This window comes from Sesamum indicum, linkage group LG10 (assembly GCF_000512975.1).
Source record: "Sesamum indicum cultivar Zhongzhi No. 13 linkage group LG10, S_indicum_v1.0, whole genome shotgun sequence".
Lineage (NCBI taxonomy): Eukaryota > Viridiplantae > Streptophyta > Magnoliopsida > Lamiales > Pedaliaceae > Sesamum > Sesamum indicum.
The window spans coordinates 14,955,092-14,976,528 of NC_026154.1; the positions used below are offsets into that span (position 1 = coordinate 14,955,092).

The following is a 21,437-nucleotide window of genomic DNA, read 5'->3' on the forward strand; positions in this document are numbered from 1 at the left end:
AATGCACAAATAATAATGACTAAACCCAAACCCAATACTTGGTCAGTCAATGGGTGGGTATCGCCTTATCCGGACTCGGACCCAACAGATATCCATAGCAATTTTTCGTACTCTACCCATATTCTAACATGTAATATACCCATAGGGTCTTATCCAAATTATATCCAAAAGAATCGGGTAAAGTTTGGATCTTATCTATTTGAGATCGATAATATTAATTGATTACGAAATCGAGACAAGTTTAAAATAAGAATGAAAGATATAAGAGTTGGTAAAAATAAATAAAATTCAGTATAATATATCTAATTTCCATTTAAATCTCTCAAGTATCATTTTTGAATTTGCATTTGCATTCAATTTTGGTTTGATGATTTTTTAATAATTTGAATCAGACAAATTTTATTTATTTCGTATATTACTCAAATTTAACTAAATCACATTTCGTTCGTATTTTTTTTTATTTATTACATGTCAAATTAAACTGGCTTAACTTGATAATAAAACTAATTCTGCGTGATTATGGAATCAAAAATTTCACTAAGTAATTAATATAAATACATTTTTTTAATGAAATAATTATATACTATTAATTTATTTTAAATATTAAATAAATTTAGTTGATTGATTTACAAAAAGTTTACAAATACAATTTTAAAGTAATTTATAAATGTATCTTTGGGCATTAGATTATATCAATACCCATGATGTTTTAGGGTATTAATTCTATCCATACCCATTCATTTAATTTCATAAGTTTAGGGTAGGATCGGGTCTCCTACTCATTGGGTAGGGTATGAATGTTATTTTTTGAGTATGAATAAGATAATATTCTATCCATCGACAAGCTTGTTGAATACACGTATAATATCCGTTCTGTATCATGTTCGGATCCGAATACAAGATCCAGTGGGCATTTTTTCGGGTCTGGTTGGGTCCAAATACTTATTTTTCCACTTTTTCTAGATGTAACTTTCTTATTTACCTTACACAAAAAAGATAAAAAAAAAAAAATAATTGAATTAATTTGTCAATAAAATGGGAACCCCAGAAAGTGTTGATTCACACACGTTCGCAGACTCTGAGCACTTTCACTACATCTCTCCGCTGTCCAAAACGCCATGTTTCCTTTTTTAGACCAAAATTTTAATCCAAGGTGACTATGATAATGAAAACTAAAGAGCTTCTACGCTCCTCTTATATAAAATATCTCCGCGCATCACCCCTAAACTTTTAAACATCTTATAAAATATTGTGAAAAGTTTATTAGCTCGTTCAAACACCATTTGATTGATTAAGCTTATTTAAAAATTTTTATAAGTTCGTACATCTTATAAAAATATTTTCAAGACTTATAAGATGTCAGATTTTGTCTTAAAAATAATATTTATGAAGTGTTTGAATATAATAAGATTATGGAACTTATCAGATGTTAGTAATTGCAAATTCATAAATTAATTTGAGGGAATTTGTTAAGATTTTATAAATAAATTAGCCACTCCTTACTTTTTTTAAAAGGTTATAAGTTCAAAACATCTTATTTTATAGAAGTTATAAGCTCTTTTTCTAAAGATTTACTAAATTTATAAGATGTTTTAAAATGTTTATAAGCTCACACGACATGAGACACCCTCTAATTCATGGATGCAACAAACTGTATTTTTTTCTATCCACAAAAAAGAAGAAAAGGAAAAATAAACTTTCATTTTATTTCATTTTCTATAAAAAAATGATTACACAACTATATCTTCAAAATAATAATAATAATAATAATGAAGGAAAAAAAATTAACAATATCATAATCTCTTTATTTTATATTAAAAATGTGTAATCAATAAGGACGCTCTCCGACATAGTTACCCGGAGGATCATAGTTGCATGAGACAAATGCCCACCCATTCGCGCACTTCACCTTGGCGCACCCAACATGGGTCGAGCCTCGCCAAACCACCTGTGTATAATGCAAACACGGTTCCCCTCCAATGCAAGTATTCGTAGCCTCGTCATAGAATTTTTTCTCGTCAAGCCACATTTGCACCGCCTCTTTGGCGTTCACGTCCCACGACCCCTTTGCCAGGTTTTCACCATAAGGTCCATCAGAATGCTTCATTGCACAATCTCCGGCCCGCTTTTTGGCGTAGTCTTCAGCGTAGGCGACAAGGGTCTCGCTCCAAGCGAGGGGTGGGACGCCAACTTGTGCACGGCCAGCGTTGTGGGCTTTGAGGTAGTCGTCAGGAGAGTTTTGGGCGCAGGCGAGCTGCAGGGCCACCATCAGACAGACCGAGAGAAGGGAGAGTTTTGGGATGTCCATTTTCTGTAATTCCAGATGATGGTACTTATTCAATGCGTTTATTGATTGTTGAAGTGGTTTTCTGTGTTTTATAGATAGATCTGGATTTAGAATATTGGGTGGTGAGAGATTAATGGATGGATGGTAGAACGAACATTTGGGTAAACAAAGAAGATTATCGTTGAATAATTGATGCATGAGATTTGTTTGCTCATTAAAATGTGTGGTCGTACTTAATACTAGATGAGATTAATGAGTCACTAAACACTGTTATTGATGACTACACCGTCCTTTCAGGAGAGTTTGTGTAATTATAACTTCTTGTACTCAGAAAAAATTACACTTAATATCTATATTTGTTTTCGCCTAAGAAATAAATCTTTTCGTTAGTAAAAATTTACAGAATTTACTGATTAGCAAAATAATTGCATGAAGATTCATATATATTTACTGTTAATTGATTTATTACATGTTAAACAAAATCTTTTCGACTGAACTATACCCTTATAAGGGTGTTGTTTGACTTGTAATAAGTTAGTAATAAATCAATTGGGGTAGATATAGATTTTTCACTCTTTTCTTGGTTAATATTAGCAAATTTTTTTGGTTAATAGGTGGTGAATTTTGATTAATTGAGGGATCTACTTGTGGAATAGAAATAAATGTCAAGAGTGTATTATATGTAATTTTTTAAACTATAAGGGACCTATGTGTAATTTTATCAAACCTCAGAGAAAGTTATGTAACAAAATACAAGTTTCTATCCATCATATGGAGAAAATAGGGCTTTACTTTATTCAAAATAAAATTTTATTTTTATTTGACATATATCTCTTTTGGTATTGATGCCTACTGAAGTTCAATAAAATTATATGGGTTGAAGTATTTTCACGATAATTCTAAAATTAAAGGAGCAATAACTTGGAAAACAAGAGTTAGCATTCCAAAGTTTAATTTAGTAATAGATTTACTGAAAGAACATCAAGAAACTTGAATAATGTAAGAATAATGATGAAATAACTGAAGTAACTTAACAAGGTATTAAGGTAAAGTGAGAATAGTTGTGTGGAGTGTAAATAGTGCAAGAAACTAGTTGAAAATCGAGAGAAAAGAGTGACAGTGAGTGAATAGTACTTGATATCTTATGATCGCACAATAATCTTTATTTGTAGGCAGCAAAACCTAAAAACTTGTGATATACCATTCCAAAAGTTGTATGAGTTAGCTAACAAACAAAAACAAAAAATCAAATTCTAATTTGGAATAATCTTGAAGTTGTGAGTGTAGATATAAATGACAAGTAAATACTGGGTCAATTAACACAAGTGCACCACCACTGAACAAAACCACTACCGTATTAACTAACTCAACCCTAATGGGCATAAATACATATACATAATAATGTAATAGTTCCATATTATCAAGTGCCAACTCTAATGACTCAACTGGGCCAGCAGCATGTCCATCTAACGCATTCATCTTATATGAAATGTTGTATACATGCATTCATATTTGTCATATATATTTTACATATAATACCATATTTCACCAGCATTCCCCAGAGAATCTCGTCCTTGCTCTGATACCACCAAATGTAGCACCCTCCATCAATACTACGGCTATATCTTCCCTAAATATCATACTTAAAATAAATCATATTTATATATATAAATATGCAAACATAATCTCAACTTGATCACAACCACAATCAACCCCATGAGATTATATATATGCACATATCACATACTATAAGATAGACCACCATAAGTCATTCCCATACCGTTCACAGTTTTAATTTCTCTTTTTAACTGACGTATGAAGAGAAGAGTGCATACTGGCTCTACCTAACAAAATGCAAGGTTTGACCTATATATATAAAATGTTAGTAGAGAAATGAGCCTGCAACTCAGCGAGTAAATAACCGTCACTATCTATATATGTATATCAAAGAAAAAATTGTAATTTACGTCCCACAACTTGCACGGTTTGCGATTTTGGTCCCATTATTTTACCCCTCGGCATATTTAGTCCCATAAGTAAAAAAAAATTACAATTTTTATGCCTGCTCACATTTTTCATTAGATTCTTGATGGAAGGAGCACGTGCTCTGTTAATTTAACCAATGCTTGACTGCAATAGTGTGAAAAATTACAATTTATGTCCCACAACTTATACTGTAATGGGATCGAAATCGCAAATGGTGTAAGTTGTGGATGTAAATTGTAATTTTTCACACTATTGCAGTCAAACATTGATTAAGTTAACGGAGCACGTGCATCCTTCCGTCAAGAATCCATTGAAAAAAGTGAGTGGGACGTAAATTATAATTTTTTTTACACTTATGGGACTAAATGTGGTGGGGGTAAAATAATGGAACCAAAATCAGAAATGACGTAAGTTGTGGGACATAAATTTTAATTTTTCGATACATCAAATATAGTCTAGACAAGATAAAATGAGCAACATATATAGAATATAGTCAATTTAATCACAAGCTCATTACAAAACAATCAATTATACTCATCTTTTCCTAGTTTGCTTTGATATCGTTCTTATCCACCAACTCAATCTCACTATTTATTATATAATATTTAAGTGAATTCCCTTGACACGCCATGGAGGCTTATTAATCTCATTTCGTATCATAGCTCTTTCAATGCACATAATAGCTTTTTTCATATCGCATCGTAGCTCTTTTTATATCGCATCATAGCTCTTTTCATATCATATCGTAGCTCGTTTCTTTTTATTTTGCCACATAGGCTATTAAAAAATATCAAGGGGTATTCACATCACAATTATATTCAATTCCCACCGTTCCCTCATTTATATACATCACCATTCTTATAAGCAGTTAATGACGTAAAATCATATATTGACATATTTTCATTTACCAGCACCAACAACACATCATTCAGAAAATATAATACTTTAATATATTTTTTCACTTTACTTTCACAACATAATCATGCAAATTAAATCATTCACCACTTACATATTTCTAAATAAATCAGTTTCAACACGAATCACAAACTTATATAATAATAGTATCACCAGACTAGAAACGTATATGGGTAACAATAATTATTTACTTACCTCGACCTTAATTACAACGCTTTAATTATCAAATAGACAATTGTTAAGTCCTCTCATTTTATCTTTGGATCCTATAATGAGTTATATTGTATTTAATTAATTTTATCGAGAATATTATAATTTATAAATAGAATATTTTCGTACAATTTCCAATAATCTTTTAATATTTCATTTCCATCGAAATACAAATATTTGATTTCGTTATTTTCTGACCAACTAAACTTTCTAAACTTTCCTGATATATATTTAATTTATCAATCAACTTATAAGAATTCATTTATTCAAACTTCTCATTTTTATAACTACCGTTCTTAATAATATTCTCAATTGGAATTATTACGAGAATCTCATATTTTCTTTAAATGAATACAATATTTCTCAAATAAAATTTTAATACTTCTTAAATATAATATCTGAATATTTATATAAATTTTATATCAATTTTTTTATACTATATAATTTAATTAAACACCAAGACTTATAATTAAGCATTTGGTTAATAGCCCAGATGAAATTGAGTAGGTTAGTTATAGTAGTGATTAAATCTAACAAATTTAATAATTTAGTTAACCAGCTATAGTATTCTTATATCAAATGTGATATTTAATTTGAGACTAATTTAAATAGTCAAAGTTTTAGAATTTTTTGATTAAATATTACAAATTTAATTTTAAAGTAATATGTAAATGAACATTTTTGGGCATTAAATTATATCAATACCCATGGGTGTTTTAGGGTATTAATTCTATCCATACCCACTCGTTTAATTTCATAAGCTTAGGGTAGGGTCAGGTCTCTTATCCATTGGGTAGGGTATGAATATGGGTATGAATGTTATTTTTTGAGTATGGATAAGATAATATTCTATCCATCGACAAGCCTACCGAATACACATATGATACCCGTTCTGTATCATGTACCGATCCGAATACAAGATCCAGTTGGCATCTTTTCAGGTCTGGTTGGGTCCAGACACTTATTTTTCCATTTTTTCTGGGTGTACCTTCTCCTATTTGCCTTACACCAAAAAGGAAAAAAAGAAAAAAAAATAATTGAATTAATTTGTCAATAAAATGGGAACCGCATAAAGTGCTAATTCACACACGTTCAGAAACTCTGTGCACTTTCACTACATCGCCGCCGTCCAACCCGCCATGTTTCCTTTTTCAGACCGAAATTTTAATCCAACGTGACTATGATAATGAAAACTAAAAGAGCTTCTAAGCTCCTCTTATGTAAAAAAACTCCACGCATCACTTGAAAATTTTTAAACATCTTATAAAATATTATAAAAAGCTTATTAGTTCATTCAAACACCATTTGATTGATTCAACTTATTTAGAAGACCTTTTAAGTTCGTACATCTTATAAAAATATTTTCAAGACTTATAAGATGTCATTTTTGTCTTAAAAATAATATTTATGAAGTGTTTGAATATAATAAGATTATGAAACTTATAAGATGTTAGTAATTGCAAATTCGTAAATTAATTTGAGGGAATTTGTTAAGATCTTATAAGTTCAAATCATCTTATTTTATAGAAGTGATAAGCTCTTTTTCTAAAGATTTACTAGATGTATTGTAGCATTTTATGAGATGTTTTAAAATGCTTATAAGCTCACACCGACATCAGACACCCTCTGAATCATGGATGCAACAAACTATACTTTTTTTTATCCAGAAAAAAAAAGAAAAGAAAAAATAGACTTTCATTTTATTTCATTTTCCATACAAAAAAAGGATTACAACTATATATTCAAAAAAACAACAAATAATAATAATGAAGGGAAAAAAAGAATTAATAATGCCATAATCTCTTTATATTATCATACAAGTGCTTAATTAATAAGGACGCTCTCCGACATAGTTACCCGGGGGATCATAGTTGCATGTGACAAATGTCCACCCGTTGGAGCACTTCACCCTGGCGCACCCAACATGGGTCGAGCCTCGCCAAACCACCTGTGTATAATGCAAACACGGTTCCCCTCCAATGCAAGTATTCGTAGCCTCGTCGTAGAATTTTTTCTCGTCAAGCCACATTTGCACCGCCTCTTTGGCGTTCACATCCCACGACCCCTTTGCCAGGTTTTCACCATAGGGTCCATCAGAATGCTTCATTGCACAATCTCCGGCCCGCTTTTTGGCGTAGTCTTCAGCGTAGGCGACAAGGGTCTCGTTCCAAGCGAGGGGCGGGACGCCAACTTGTGCACGACCAGCGTTGTGGGCTTTGAGGTAGTCGTCAGGAGAGTTTTGGGCGCAGGCGAGCTGCAGGGCCACCATCAAACAGACTGAGAGAAGGGAGAGTTTTGGGATGTCCATTTTCTCTAATTTGCAGATGATGGTATTTATTCAATGCGTTTATTGATTGTTGAAGTAGTTTTCTATGTTTTATATATAGATGGATTTGGAATATCGGGTGGTGAGAGATTAATGGATGGATGGTAGAACGAACATTTGGGGTAAACGAAGAAGATTATGTTGAATAATTGATGCATGAGATTTGTTTGCTCATTGAAATGTGCGGTCGTACGTAATACGAGATGAGATTAATGAGCCACTAAACACTGTCATTCATGACTACACCGTTCTTTTAAGAGAGTTTGTGTAATTATAATTTCTTGTACTCAGAAAAATTACAATTAATATCTATATTTGTTTTCGCCAAATAAAAATCATTTTGTTAGTAAAAATTTATGGAATTTACTGATTAGTAAAATAATTGCATGAAGATTCATATATATTTACTGTTAATTGATTTATTACATGTTAAACAAAATCTTTCGACTAAACTACACCCTTATAAGGGTGTTGTTTGACTTGTAATAAGTCAACTGGGGTAGATATTGATTTTCACTTTCTTTTTTTTGGTTAATATTAGCAAATTTATTTGGTTAATATGTGGTGAATTTTGATTAATTGAGAGATCTACTTGTGGAACAGAATATGTAATTTTTTAAACTACAATGGAGCTATATGTAATTCCATCAAACCTGAGAGAAAGTTGTGTAACAAAATACAAGTTTCCATCATATGGAGAAAATAGTCCTTTACTTTATTCAAAATAAAAATATATTTTATTTGACATATATCTATTTGCTTATTGATGCCTACTGGAGTTCAATAACATTATATGGGTTGAACTATTTTCACAAAAATTCTAAGATTAATGCAAAACAAGAGTTAGCATTCCAATATTTAATTTAGTAATGAATTTACTGAAAGAACATCAAGGAATAACAATAATGATGAAATATTTGAAGTGACTTAACAAGGTATTAAGGTAAAGTGAGAATAGTTGTGTGGAGCGTAAAATAGTGCAAGAAACTGATTGAAAATCGAGAGAAAAGAGTGAGAGTGAGTAAATAATACTTGATATCTTATGATTGCACAATGACCTTTATTTGTAGGCAGCAAAACCTAAAAACTTGTGATACACCATTCGAAAGTTGCTTGAGTTAGCTTACAAACAAAAACAAAAAATCAAATTTTGATTTGGAATAATCTTGAAGTTGTGAGTGTAGATATAAATGACAAATAGATACTCGGTCAATTAACACAAGTGCACCACCACTGAATAAAACCTTACTACCGTATTAACTAACTTAACCCTAACGGGTATAAATACATATACATAATAATGTAATAGTTCCATACTATCAAGTGCAAACTCTCATGACTCAATTGGGCCAGCAACATGTCCACCTATCGCATTCATCCTATATGAAATGTTGCATACATGCATTCATATTCATCATATATATTTTACATATAATACCATATTTCACCAGTATTTCCCAGAGAATCTCGTCCTTGCTCTGATAGCACCAAATGTAGCACCCTCCATCAATATTACAGCTATATCTTTCGTAAAACTTAAAATAAATCATATTTATATATATATATAAATATGCACACATAATCTCAGCGTCACCACAACCACAATCAACCCCATGAGATTATATATATGCACATATCACATATTACAAATTAAACCACCATAAGTCATTCCCATATCGTTCGCATTTTTATTTCCTCTTTATACATCCAAAAATGCAATGTGTATTTTAACTGACGTATGAAGAGAAGACTTCATACTGGCTTGACCTGACAAAATGCAAGGTTTGGACCTAGCCATTGGTGGATAAAGACCTATATATGAAAAATGTTAGTAGAGGAATGAGTCTGCAACTCAGTGAGTAAATAACCGTCACTATCTATATATGTGCATCAAAGGAAAAATTATAATTTACGTCCCGCAACTTGCACGGTTTGCGATTCTGGTCACATTGTTTTACCCCTCATCATATTTAGTCTCATAAGTGTCAAAAAAATTACAATTTTTATGTCCCGCTCACATTTTTCACTGCACGTGCTCTGTTAATTTAACTAATGCTTGACTGCAATAGTGTGAAAAATTACAATTTATGTCCACAACTTACACTGTAATGGGACCGAAATTGCAAATGGTATAAGTTGTGGACGTAAATTGTAATTTTTCACACTATTGCAGTCAAATATTGATTAAGTTAACAGAGCACGTGCATCCTTCCGTCAAGAATCCATTGAAAAATGTGAGTGGGATGTAAATTGTAATTTTTTTGATATCTATGGGACTAAATGTGGTGAGGGGTAAACAATGTGACCAAAATCACAAATGGTGTAAGTTGTGGGACATAAATTATAATTTTTTTCGTACATCAATTATAGTCTAGATAAGATAAAATGACCAACATATATAGAATATAGTTAACTTAATCCCAAAAGAATCAACTTTATCACATAACACAACTAACTCATTACAAAACAATCAATTATACTCCTCTTTTTCAAATTTATTTACCAGAAGGTGATATCGTTCTTATCCACCAATTCAATCTCACTATTTATTATATAATATTTAAGTGAATCCCCTTGACATGCCACGGAGGCTCATCAATCTCATGTCGCATCATAGCTCTTTCAATTCGCATAATAGCTTTTTCCATATCGCCTCGTAGCTCTTTTTATATCACATCGTAGCTCTTTTCTTTCATTTTGCCACATAGGCTATTCAACAATATCAAGGGTATTCATATCACAATTATATTATCAAGAATATTGTAATTTATAAATAGAATATTAAGTACTATTCGTACAATTTTCAATAATATTTTAATATTTCATTTCCATCGAAATACAAATCTTTATTCCGTTAATTTCCAACTAACTAAACTTTCTAAACTTTCCTGATATATATTTAATTTATCAATCAACTCATAAGAATTCATTTACTCAAACTTCTCATATTTTTATAACTGCCATTCTTAATAATATTCTCAAATGAAATTATTACGAGAATCTCATATTTTCTTTAAATGAATACAGTATTTTCCCAAATAAATTTTTAATACTTCTTAAATATAATATCTGAATATTTCTATAAATTTTTTATTAATTTTTTGATACTATATAATTTAATTAAACACCAAGACTTATAATTAAGCATTTGGTTAATAGGCCAAATGAAATTGAGTAAATTAATTATAGTAGTAATTAAATCTAACAAATTTAGTAATTTAGTTAACCAATTATAACATTTTTATATCAAATGTTATATTCAATTTGACACTAATTTAAATAGCCAAACTCCTAGAATTCTTCGATTAAATATTACATCAAACAATTCAAATTATGTTTAATAAATCGACTAATTAAATATTAGTTACTTTTCGCCTTCACCGTCAAGTGTGTGTGAGTGTGCGCAAATTTGAATTGTTTTGAATTAGCGTTGTGCTACATTATTAGTTATTATATGTACATGTATGTGCTAAAGTGAGGTGGTGGAGGAGTGGCTGCACGTGCCACTTCTCACCCATTTCCAATTTCTGTTTATTTAATTTAATTTATTTTTTTTAAAATATTCATTATGTTATTCTTAATTTTCTTAATTAATATAATATTGTCTGCAATTTATGTTATTTTTTAATTTATTTTCTTAATTTATTGTATTCAAGTTTTATTATATTTTGATTTCAATTTATAATATATTTACGAAGTAACTAAATTTCGTAAATTTTTACTAATTAATCCCAAAAATTATGTATTAAAAATTTGTTGATGTTACATTAAAAGTGAAAAGACACAAAAAGTGTTGTTTTTCCTTTAACTTTGGTAGTTAGTATTTTTAAATTGCAGTGATTTATAACATAGAAAATAATTTATATTTTGTAGGTAGTGTTTGGAGGTTTTGAAATTTAACAATCTTTTTTACTCTAATGAACTGAATATTGTAATTTTAAAATTAAAAAACAACTTAACAAATAAAGAAGGTTTAAAGGGCGCTAAATCACATCAATCACATAGAAAAATATATTGTCCTTATCATAAAATTGAATCAAATTTAATCAATTACCATCTGAACTAAAATTTTCCATGATGTAAGATATACTAAATACACAAAATTCAATATTTTATATGAAGGATTAAATTGACATCTTATTATTGGTACTGTCCTACTCCTACTAGAATTCAAATATATGTATATATATATATATAACACAAAGAGTTCAAACACAATCTATTAAATCCTCAGATCAAGAATTCATAGGTACTTTCCCTTACTTCTCTTTCATCTTCAAGGCAAACTATGTCTCAGATTTGGCTTCATAGTTGTCCTTCCATTGCGTTTCTTCCACCAGAAACAATCAAGAAACAATGGCCAATCAATGGTTAAACGACAATCAGTTGCCAGCGAATTTCCATCAATGGTTCGAAGAAAACCAGGCCCCGGATTCCGAGTTAATGTCCAACAACCCGTTAAGCCCTGTGCCAACCATTCAGAACATCGTCTCGACGGTCAACCTGGACTGCGACTTAAATCTTGCAGAGATCTCGCTCAAAACAAGGAATTCAGAGTACAATCCCAAGCGCTTTTCTGCTGTTATCATGAGGATTAAGGAGCCAAAGACGACAGCCCTGATTTTCGCGTCCGGGAAGATGGTCTGCACCGGAGCAAAGACGGAACAACAATCGAGGCTGGCGGCCAGGAAGTTTGCCCGGGTTGTCCAGAAAGTTGGTTTCCCTGTCAGGTTCAGTGGGTTCAGGATTCAGAGCATGGTTGCTTCTTGCGATGTTAAGTTCCCCGTCAGATTGGAGAACATGATTTGCGGGCATGGAGTGTATTCAGTTTACGAGCCGGAGATATTTCCAGGGCTGATTTACAGGATGAAGAAACCCAAGGTCACGATTCTGGTTTTTGCATCCGGAAAGATTGTGATTGCCGGAGCCAAGGAGAAGGTGACTGTTCAAGAATGTCGGAAAAGAAAGAGAGGTCGATCATGTTATATGATACTCTTCCTTTTGTTCATATATGTAGTTCAATTTGGATCATGAATCACCTAAATTTTGTATTTTATTTGTTTTCTTGTTCTTTATTTTTGCTCTACTGTTCGTAGGACAAAAGTTTACTTTTCGTCTTCTAATTATAGAATTGTTGCATATTTTATTCTTTATCTTTTTAATAAACATATTTAATTCTGTAAATTTGTAACTTTTGACATACTTAGTCTTGTAATTATTGATTGAATAGATGTAATCCTGTATGTATTTTAGTAAAACAAATTTAGTCCTTTACGTTCAACAAATGTGACGCTTTCAATCCTTTGGTGTCATTGAATGAAATATGTTGTTGGAGGAAAAACACGTGTTTTCACGCGTTACTTGCTAAGTACAATAAGATAATTTTAATTCTCAAAACCCCCCAATTAGAGACAATTTTCCCCCTTGCATTCCCTAAACCCCACCCTAATTAATTTTTCCAAATCCACTAAATGATTATTGATAAAAACACAAAAAAATTCCACTATCCGTCCACAAAAAAATCTCGTAAATAGAACATAAAAATATTGATTTAATTACATTTTGGAGCGCATGATATATAAAAGAAAAGCTTGATTTTGGCGAAATATTCTAGAGTAGAGACAAAAACTCAGTGTCCAGGCCTGAACTAGAGGGGATGTAGTACCCCCTATCGCTATTAGGGTTATATCCTCCCTAAACGTCGTACTTAAAGTAACCTCTGTATCCATATATATAAAGATGCACATAATCATCTCATCAATATGGATACGTAACCCCAATGTCATAACAGGCATAATCAACCCACAACATTATATATACATATCAAACACCACAAGTAATCCATCACCAGTAATCCCCCACGCTTACATTCTCTCTATACAAAACAAAATACGATTTGTACTCTAACTGACAAAGAGGAGAAAACTACATACTGGCCTAACCTGTTTGAGTATAGCATATAGACCTAGTTTTTTCAACAGGACAGATATCTCAAAGTCTACTCCTGAAAGAAAATGTCAGCAGAGGAGTGAGCATGTCATTCAGTAAGTAAATAACCAGCCCTATCTATATATGTATATCAAACACAGCCCAATTAAGATAAGTAGGCAACACACACAGAATACAGTTAATTTAATTCCAACATAATCAACTTCATCGCACTACATAACTAACTCGCAATAAAACAACCAATTAAACTCCCTTTCTTTTGGTTTGCATAACAGAAGGTGATATCGTGTTTTTCCGGTCAACTCAATCTCACCGTTAAATAAATTCAAGTGAATTCCCTTGACAGTCAACTCATCAATCTCATTTCGCATCATAGCTCTTTTTATATTGCATCATAGCTCTTTTCATTTCATTTCGCTTTACAGGCTTTTCAACAACATTAAGGGGTATTTACACCACAGCTATATTCAATTTCCACCACTCCCTCATTTTCACATATCACCATTCTTGTAAGCAACTAATAACGTAAAACAATATATCAATATATTCTCATTCTCAGACACTCACAACACGTCACACAACAAATATAATATTTCAATATATTTTCTCATTCCACGTACACAATATCGTCAATCAAATTAAATCATTCACCACTTATATATTTTCAAATAAACCAACGTCAGCATGAACCACAAATTTATATAACAGTAATACCATGAATAAAGAAAACATGTATAGATAATACTAATTATTTCTCAACCTCACAACGCTTTTATCTACTCAATAGGCAATGGTTTGGTCCTTTCACTTTACCATGTATCCTATAATGAGTTATAACGCATACAATTAATATATCGAGAGTATCATAATTTTTAAATAGAATATTAAATATTACTCTCATAATTTTTAATAATTTTTTAATATTTCATTTCTACCAAAATATAAAATTTTCATTCTAGTTCTTCTTAATAACTAGACACTCTAAGCCTCATAAAGATATTTATAATTATCAAGTAATTCATAGAAATTCATTTAACCAAACCCCATTTATATTTATAATTATCATTTTTAATAACATCCCTAAATTAGGTTATCATTAAAACCCTCATTTTTCCTCCTTAATAATATAATATTTCTTAAATATAATTTTTGAAATATTTTTATGAATTTTCTATCAATTTCTCTCTATTATACAATTTAGTTAAACAATAATAAATAGAATTATGTATTTGGTTAATAATTCCGATAAAAGTGTATAACCTAACTATAGTAATATTCAAATCTAATAATTTAATTAACCAATGATATTATTTTTATATCCGATTTGATATTTAATTCAACACTATTTTAAATAGCCAAACTCATAAATTTTTTGATTAAACATTAAATTAAATAGTAGTAAACACACTAAATAATAATAACTTTAATACATTAATTACTCACCTATATTAGTCTAGATTAACTATCGCGAAAGAGATCGCCTCTGCTGTTTGTAAACTGAAGGAAGGAAAGATTTGTTCTTTTTCTCACCTCTTGCACCTTTGTTATATATACTTATATTATATTATATATATGTATGCATATGCATAAAAAATTGGGGACACGTGCCCAACTACCGTCATCCAACTATTTATGTTACTTCCATATATATGTATATATATATATTTAATTTAAATTTTTTTTAAAATACTTTTTACGTCTCTCCTAATTTTTTTTAATTAATATAATTTTCTCTCAAATATCAAAACCAACTCCAATTTATATTAATAACTCATGTGATTCGTCTTTCACGGATCGATCGACCTACTACACATTAATAATCAATGTCGATTTAATTGTTGACAAACTAAAATCACGCACATCCATAACCTACCCTTTAACTCTCTGTCTGCTGCTTACAATGGATCATCAACTCCTACCACACATACATACGTACATCCTCGTACCTACTAACGCACCAAATTACGTACAGACAAAAAATGGAAGAAGAAATGGATAATGACGAGTGGGACGAGTGGGATCCCTTTCCTGTTGTTGATTTACAGCCATTCTACATATCTGAAGCTTACGATCATGAAGATTGCTACGTTGACCTCTCGGGGGCTCTCTGTCAATGGGGTGCATTCGGGGTAACAATTAACCAAAATTGTACATGATCATATATTTATACATATGATTGCTGTTTTTTTTTTCTAAGGATGTAAAATTTTGGCAGATCGATCTGTTTGAATATAATAATAATAATTCCCACAGGTGATATATCATCGGATCCCAGAACATGTGTTCAAGAATGCTATGGATGCAAGTCTTGAGTTTTTCCAGTTGCCGGAGGAGGAGAAGATGAAGTACGAGTTCAAGAGACCACTGGATCCCATCAAGTATGGGAAAGAGACCGTCACCAATCCTTCCGACCAGAAGAATTACGTGTGCAGAGAGTTCCTGGATATATATGTACAACCTGAACTGCACTTGCCTGATAAACCTCAGAAATTAAGGTAAGATGATCATCAGTTGTACGTAGTAAAACACACAAACCCCTTTTTAATAAATCCGTGGTGATGATGACTGTGCATGTGTAATGATATCTAATAATTGCATTTCTAGTCCAGTACAATAGTACAAGAACTCCTAGCTAGTTTTGGATGTGACAATTTAGAATAGGGCAAATTGCAATTTTCGTCCAGTTTTTTAGGGGCGGTGGCGTTTCCAGTTCAGGTTTTTTCCAAAATAGAATAGTAGAACAGTAATTAAAAAAATTTGACAATTTTAGGACAAATTACCCTAAATCGACTGGAATTGTGCACGAGGGAGGCACATGAGCGTCTGAAAGTTGGGGAAAGCTGACGTGTCCGGTTAAATGGATTAGGTGTAAAAAAAAAAAAAAAAAAAACCAAATCTCACTTTTTTATGTAGTGATAGTTATGGTACCAATTTTGCCCCAAAAAAAAAAAAAAAAAACAGTCCCAATTCAACCAAACTAATTAATCAATCTAATTTTTCCCAATTAAAAAAACCCGGACTTCCCATCCCCCCACCACTGGAATTCCTAAGCTTATTAGCAAAAGCGCCGCCGGGAGCATACTCCAACAACACAACACACAATTACTCGCCCTTCTCATATGAACAATTCTCCCCAAAGCACCGAATTGCAATCCACGTTCGCAAGCTGACGTGGCCTTTTTTTCCACGTCAGCTTTGCCACGTCATGTTGCCCCTTTTTTATTTACACCTAATCCATTTAACCGGACACGTCAGCTTCCCCCAACTTTTAGACGCTCACGTGCCTCCCTCGTGCACAATTCCGGCCGATTTAGGGTAATTTGTCTTAAAATCGCCAAATTTTTTTAATTACCGTTCTACTGTTCTATTTTGGAAAAAACTTGGACTGGAAACGCCACCGCCCCTAAGAAAATGGACGAAAATTGCAATTTGCCCTTTAGAATATTTAGTTTAAATTTCTATGCTATTTGAGAGCTACGGTGACCGAAGTATACAAAAGTCACTAAAAAACGATGTGATATTTCCTATAGTTTTAAAATTAGGGTTTTTGCAGCCAAGCCTCAAAAAGTTAAATTCTTGCCACATAATAAGCTTTAGTGGATAAAAGTAAAACCCTCCACATAAGATATATTAGAATGTGCCTAAAAAAATGCCACATTAGCATTTTCCGGTCCCTTTTGGCCACATCATAATCCTATGCGGAGGGTTTTATCAACTTAAGCAGCCTATGCTACAAGGGATTAATCTTTTGGGATTCAGTCAGCAAAAACACCAATTTGAGAATCTTAAATAATTGTCACATTAATTATTTACCGTTGGACTTCGATGGCTGGTGTCTTCCATTGCATAAAAAATAAAACTTAATGTCCTAAATTTACACTTCCAAAACTATACCCTCTAATATGCTGGACCAAAAATGCAATCTCGCATAATTGAAATCTTGAAATGTGATTGCTGCAGGGAAGCAGTGCTTGAGATGCATACAAGAACTCGACCGCTGCACGGACTACTAATTCACCTGATGGCGACGGGGCGGAACATGAGAGTTGAAGGAGGCGTAACAGAGGAAAGGTTCGAGATGGAGTCATGCTTTCGGCACTTCACTGCGAATTACTATCCATCTCGGCCGGAGTTTGAGGAGCCGATTCCGATGCAACCTGATACCAATCAGCACGTATTTTTCACAACATTTATGCATAATGGAGAGGCTGGATTGGAGTTCTCCCGCGTCATATATGGCGAGCGGATCCCTCGGAATAAGTGGTCCAGGATCCGGCAGGCCCCTCCCCATGCTGTTTTGGTTCACGCTGGTTATCCCGTTGAGGTAAATTTACAAACAACTTACAACATTTTCCCAAGTGCTAGCTATTTGAGAGTCATCTGCAATGTCGTGATCGGAAAAATTACAATTTACGTCCCACAACTTATCATTTTGGACTAATTATTTTAGCATTGATCACGAAATATAGTCCTAATAAATTACTTGCAACGATAGCGTGATGCATGCATGTACCAGGTATACAACAACGGATATTACAGGACTGTGAAGTTGAGAGCATTTGTAAATACGCAAGCTCAACCTAGCATAACAGTTGGCCTATCCATCGGACCGGGGCTTAATGCCATGGTTCGGACAGCTCCTGAGGTGGAAGAAAGATCCCAAAAGCCTTCTTGTTATAGTCCAATGAAATACATAGAGATCATGGAAATAATGGAGAACAATCGGCTTCATGGCAGGATTTTCGACAAGGAACAGGTGAATTATAAAGCCCAGCAAGAGTAGTTTAATTTAATTCGTAGATCAAATCGTCATGCAACCTGCAGCAGATACTAATCAGCATGCATGCATGCATGGGCTTTTCACAAATATTCATGCATGATCGATGGGGAGAAAACCCTAAATATATATGTTGTCTGAATAATTCAAGAGTCAGGTTTAATGTTGCCTAGCTTACTCAGACAATAGGTAGTCGGAATGTGAACGTGTATAATATGATGAATACTGAAAGATGTGTGGCAATTATTCAGTGGTTTAAGCAGACTTCTTTGCGTTATTCTTATATTTGTTGCTGAGTGGATACTTATTTATTTATGTTTGAAATATACTCCCTTCGAAAATTAATTACTGTTTATACATGAAGCATTTTCATTAGAATTTAGATGGAAAATGCTGATGTTAATTAGCAAAAAAAAAATTTATATAAATTTCTAGTTTTATCCGTCATTTAATGTTCTCATGGAATAATTTTGTACTTATAAAAGAAAATATGCAATGATGTTAACTTCACTCACTCCACATATAAATATTTTAATTTATCCATTTATAATTGCAAAAATATACATGATAATATCAAATAAGAAAGCAAAATTAAAATTTATGTAATTTTTTTTTACATCAATATTTTCCATCCAAGAAGTTCATGTATAAATAAATAATTTTTAAAGGGGGTGCAATAAAATTTTTTGAGAAAAAAATGTAATTTTACATTTGTAGAGGAAATTTAAGTGTAATTAACCCCATCTTAAATTCAAATCTTTACATCCAAATATAACATTAACAACAAGAATACCACTCATGACTCCCCTTGTAAATTCCATTTAATCCGCTCATTAAATAATTTATTTCGTGAGATGTAAGAAAATTCTTCCTTTCGACTAATATAATCATACAATGAATATAATTATGTAATTAGTTCAACTTCGCCCAAGTCCAGATCCAGACCAGAACTCTCCGCCAAACTATATACCAAGAATCAATCATTTGCAACCACAGAGCCCAGAAACAGGACTAATTGAGACATTCTGCGCCATCTTCAACTTCACCTGATCATTGAGAACATTCCTCGCCCACTCTGAAAAATAGCTCTCATTGTGTCCGATCCTGCCATTCTTGAAGACGGACATGCATCGGCGGTCATCCTCTGGAAACGGGCAGTGATCGCCGATGGGGTCCCTCCATGCACCCTCATGTCTCATCCCGGACCAGCTGGCCAGCCAGTGGTGGACGGATTGGCCGACCCCGGCGAGTTCAAGCCACCCTTTCGGGAACAGTTCCATCACGCTGCTGTTTCTGTCCATGAGGATCATGTTGGACAGTTGAGCCCCATGCGCAGATATCACTATGTCTGTATAGCTCATCAGCTCCACCTGCAGTAAAAATTTTACATTTTGATAGTTAGTTGTTTGATGTTATTTAGAGAGAGAGAAAGAGAGGGGAATGAAAAGCCAAACACCAACCTGTTCACAAAAGGTGAGGTTATGAGGATAAGCCACCATCAACCGGCAGCCCTCGACTTTCCGGCACTCCTTCTCAAAGATACTAATCACTGCTGATGCATTCTTAAACGACCTTGGCCCGTTCCTCATCAACATTGTCATCCCGATCCGCAACCCCTTCTCTTGCCTCCCCTCCGAGCTCACGTTACAATACATCCTGGACCGGCATCTCATCAGATCATACACTTCCATTCTCTTCTCTCTCGACATCCCACCTTCATTGTGCCTCATCACCACAGCCTCCTCAAAGCAAGTTGCATCATCATAATCACCACCACCATCCGACTCATTATGATGAATCCCATCAAAGGTCTCGATGTCAACTGGTGCACCGAATGTGGCTTCCAACAAGGTTCCCACCCACGGAGCCATACTAGTCCTTATTTCACCCCAATGGTACAAAATCCACCTTTTAGGCACTGCACATTGGCTCTTGATGTGCCAAGCCACAAATGGCATCATGGCCGACAAACCGTGCCATATATTATGGTAATCATAGTGATTATACGACACGAAGGTGAGGCCTTTCATGAGGGTGGCATTGTCCGGCAAAGCCCCAGGCCACGCAAGGGCGTACGAGTTCCAAGAACCATCGTGTCTGTCCCGACCCTTGAGGCATAAAACTCTACCGCTTGAGTGATCCGTAGGGAATTGCTGGTATTGGACTTCACCTTCTTCATGCATGTCATACAAGGAGCTCATGAACCATGTGTGGCCTCTCATGGCAGCCTGGGAAAAACGGAGATCCTTTAGGGGAAGAAAAGTGACGGACTCTCGTAGTTTGGATGCCATGGCTTTCAGCTCTTGTGAGCTGTCGTGGAAACTCGACAGGCACGAGTTGGTGACGATTTTCTCCCACTGGTGCATGAAAGCCCATGGAGAAGTAGGCGGGGTTTGCAGAGATTGGATTTGGAAGAGAACGAAGAGTATGACGAAAACTGCAAGGAGGTAGATTGAGAGTTTAGGGGAAGACGGAGAACACGGCTGGCTGGATTTGCGAGGAGAATTCCGATTGGTGTTGAAACCGGTGTTTTCTGCATCTAAAGCTGGCTTATTCATGGCTGACACTTGAATTGAAGTAGAGGGTGAAATTGTGGAAGAAAATGAAGAGTTGGGTCCGGAATTGGGATCCAGATTCCACCAAAGATTTCAGTGTTGTACAGATTTTGAGATGCCAAAAAAGAGCAAGTGTTACGTAAGGAGCTGGAATTGCAATATTTCCAGGACAGGAGGTGACTTTGTGCATACTACTTGGCTGATGGGTAGCACATGATACAGGAAAGCTTTCTATAACTCTACGAACTTCTATATTTAGAACACAAAATGTAAGAAGTGGGGATTTGTGTCAAATACTGGGAGCTTGATGAAACCCACATGTAAAAGTCAACCAGAAGTAGAAGGTGCATGGCCTATGCCTATACCTTTGCACTTATTACAAGCAATCACTTAACAATTAATCCAGCTCTACTTCTTACTTTACACATAAGG

At 33.5% G+C, this 21,437-nt stretch overlaps 5 protein-coding genes across 5 annotated transcripts; 2 read left to right on the forward strand and 3 right to left on the reverse strand.

The window, feature by feature from the left end:
* LOC105172616 (basic form of pathogenesis-related protein 1-like) lies at positions 1,786-2,361 on the reverse strand. Its single transcript, XM_011094133.2, has one exon. It carries the CDS (start codon positions 2,306-2,308, stop codon positions 1,829-1,831), a length of 480 nt encoding a protein of 159 aa, XP_011092435.1. The 5' UTR covers positions 2,309-2,361; the 3' UTR covers positions 1,786-1,828.
* LOC105172617 (basic form of pathogenesis-related protein 1-like) lies at positions 7,183-7,738 on the reverse strand. Its single transcript, XM_011094134.2, has one exon. It carries the CDS (start codon positions 7,704-7,706, stop codon positions 7,227-7,229), a length of 480 nt encoding a protein of 159 aa, XP_011092436.1. The 5' UTR covers positions 7,707-7,738; the 3' UTR covers positions 7,183-7,226.
* Positions 11,967-12,758, forward strand: LOC105172824 (TATA-box-binding protein 1-like). Its single transcript, XM_011094400.2, has one exon. The coding sequence runs from the start codon at positions 12,081-12,083 to the stop codon at positions 12,756-12,758; it is 678 nt and encodes a 225-aa protein (XP_011092702.1). The 5' UTR covers positions 11,967-12,080.
* On the forward strand, positions 15,597-18,714 carry LOC105172618 (leucoanthocyanidin dioxygenase). Its single transcript, XM_011094135.2, has 4 exons — positions 15,597-15,802; positions 15,927-16,168; positions 17,634-17,997; positions 18,190-18,714. The coding sequence occupies exons 1-4, from the start codon at positions 15,653-15,655 to the stop codon at positions 18,454-18,456; spliced, it is 1,023 nt and encodes a 340-aa protein (XP_011092437.1). The 5' UTR covers positions 15,597-15,652; the 3' UTR covers positions 18,457-18,714.
* Positions 19,201-21,314, reverse strand: LOC105172620. The gene is made up of 2 exons (XM_011094136.2): positions 19,911-21,314; positions 19,201-19,820 (listed from the first exon to the last, which is right to left on the reverse strand). Exons 1-2 carry the CDS (start codon positions 21,006-21,008, stop codon positions 19,431-19,433), a joined length of 1,488 nt encoding a protein of 495 aa, XP_011092438.1. The 5' UTR covers positions 21,009-21,314; the 3' UTR covers positions 19,201-19,430.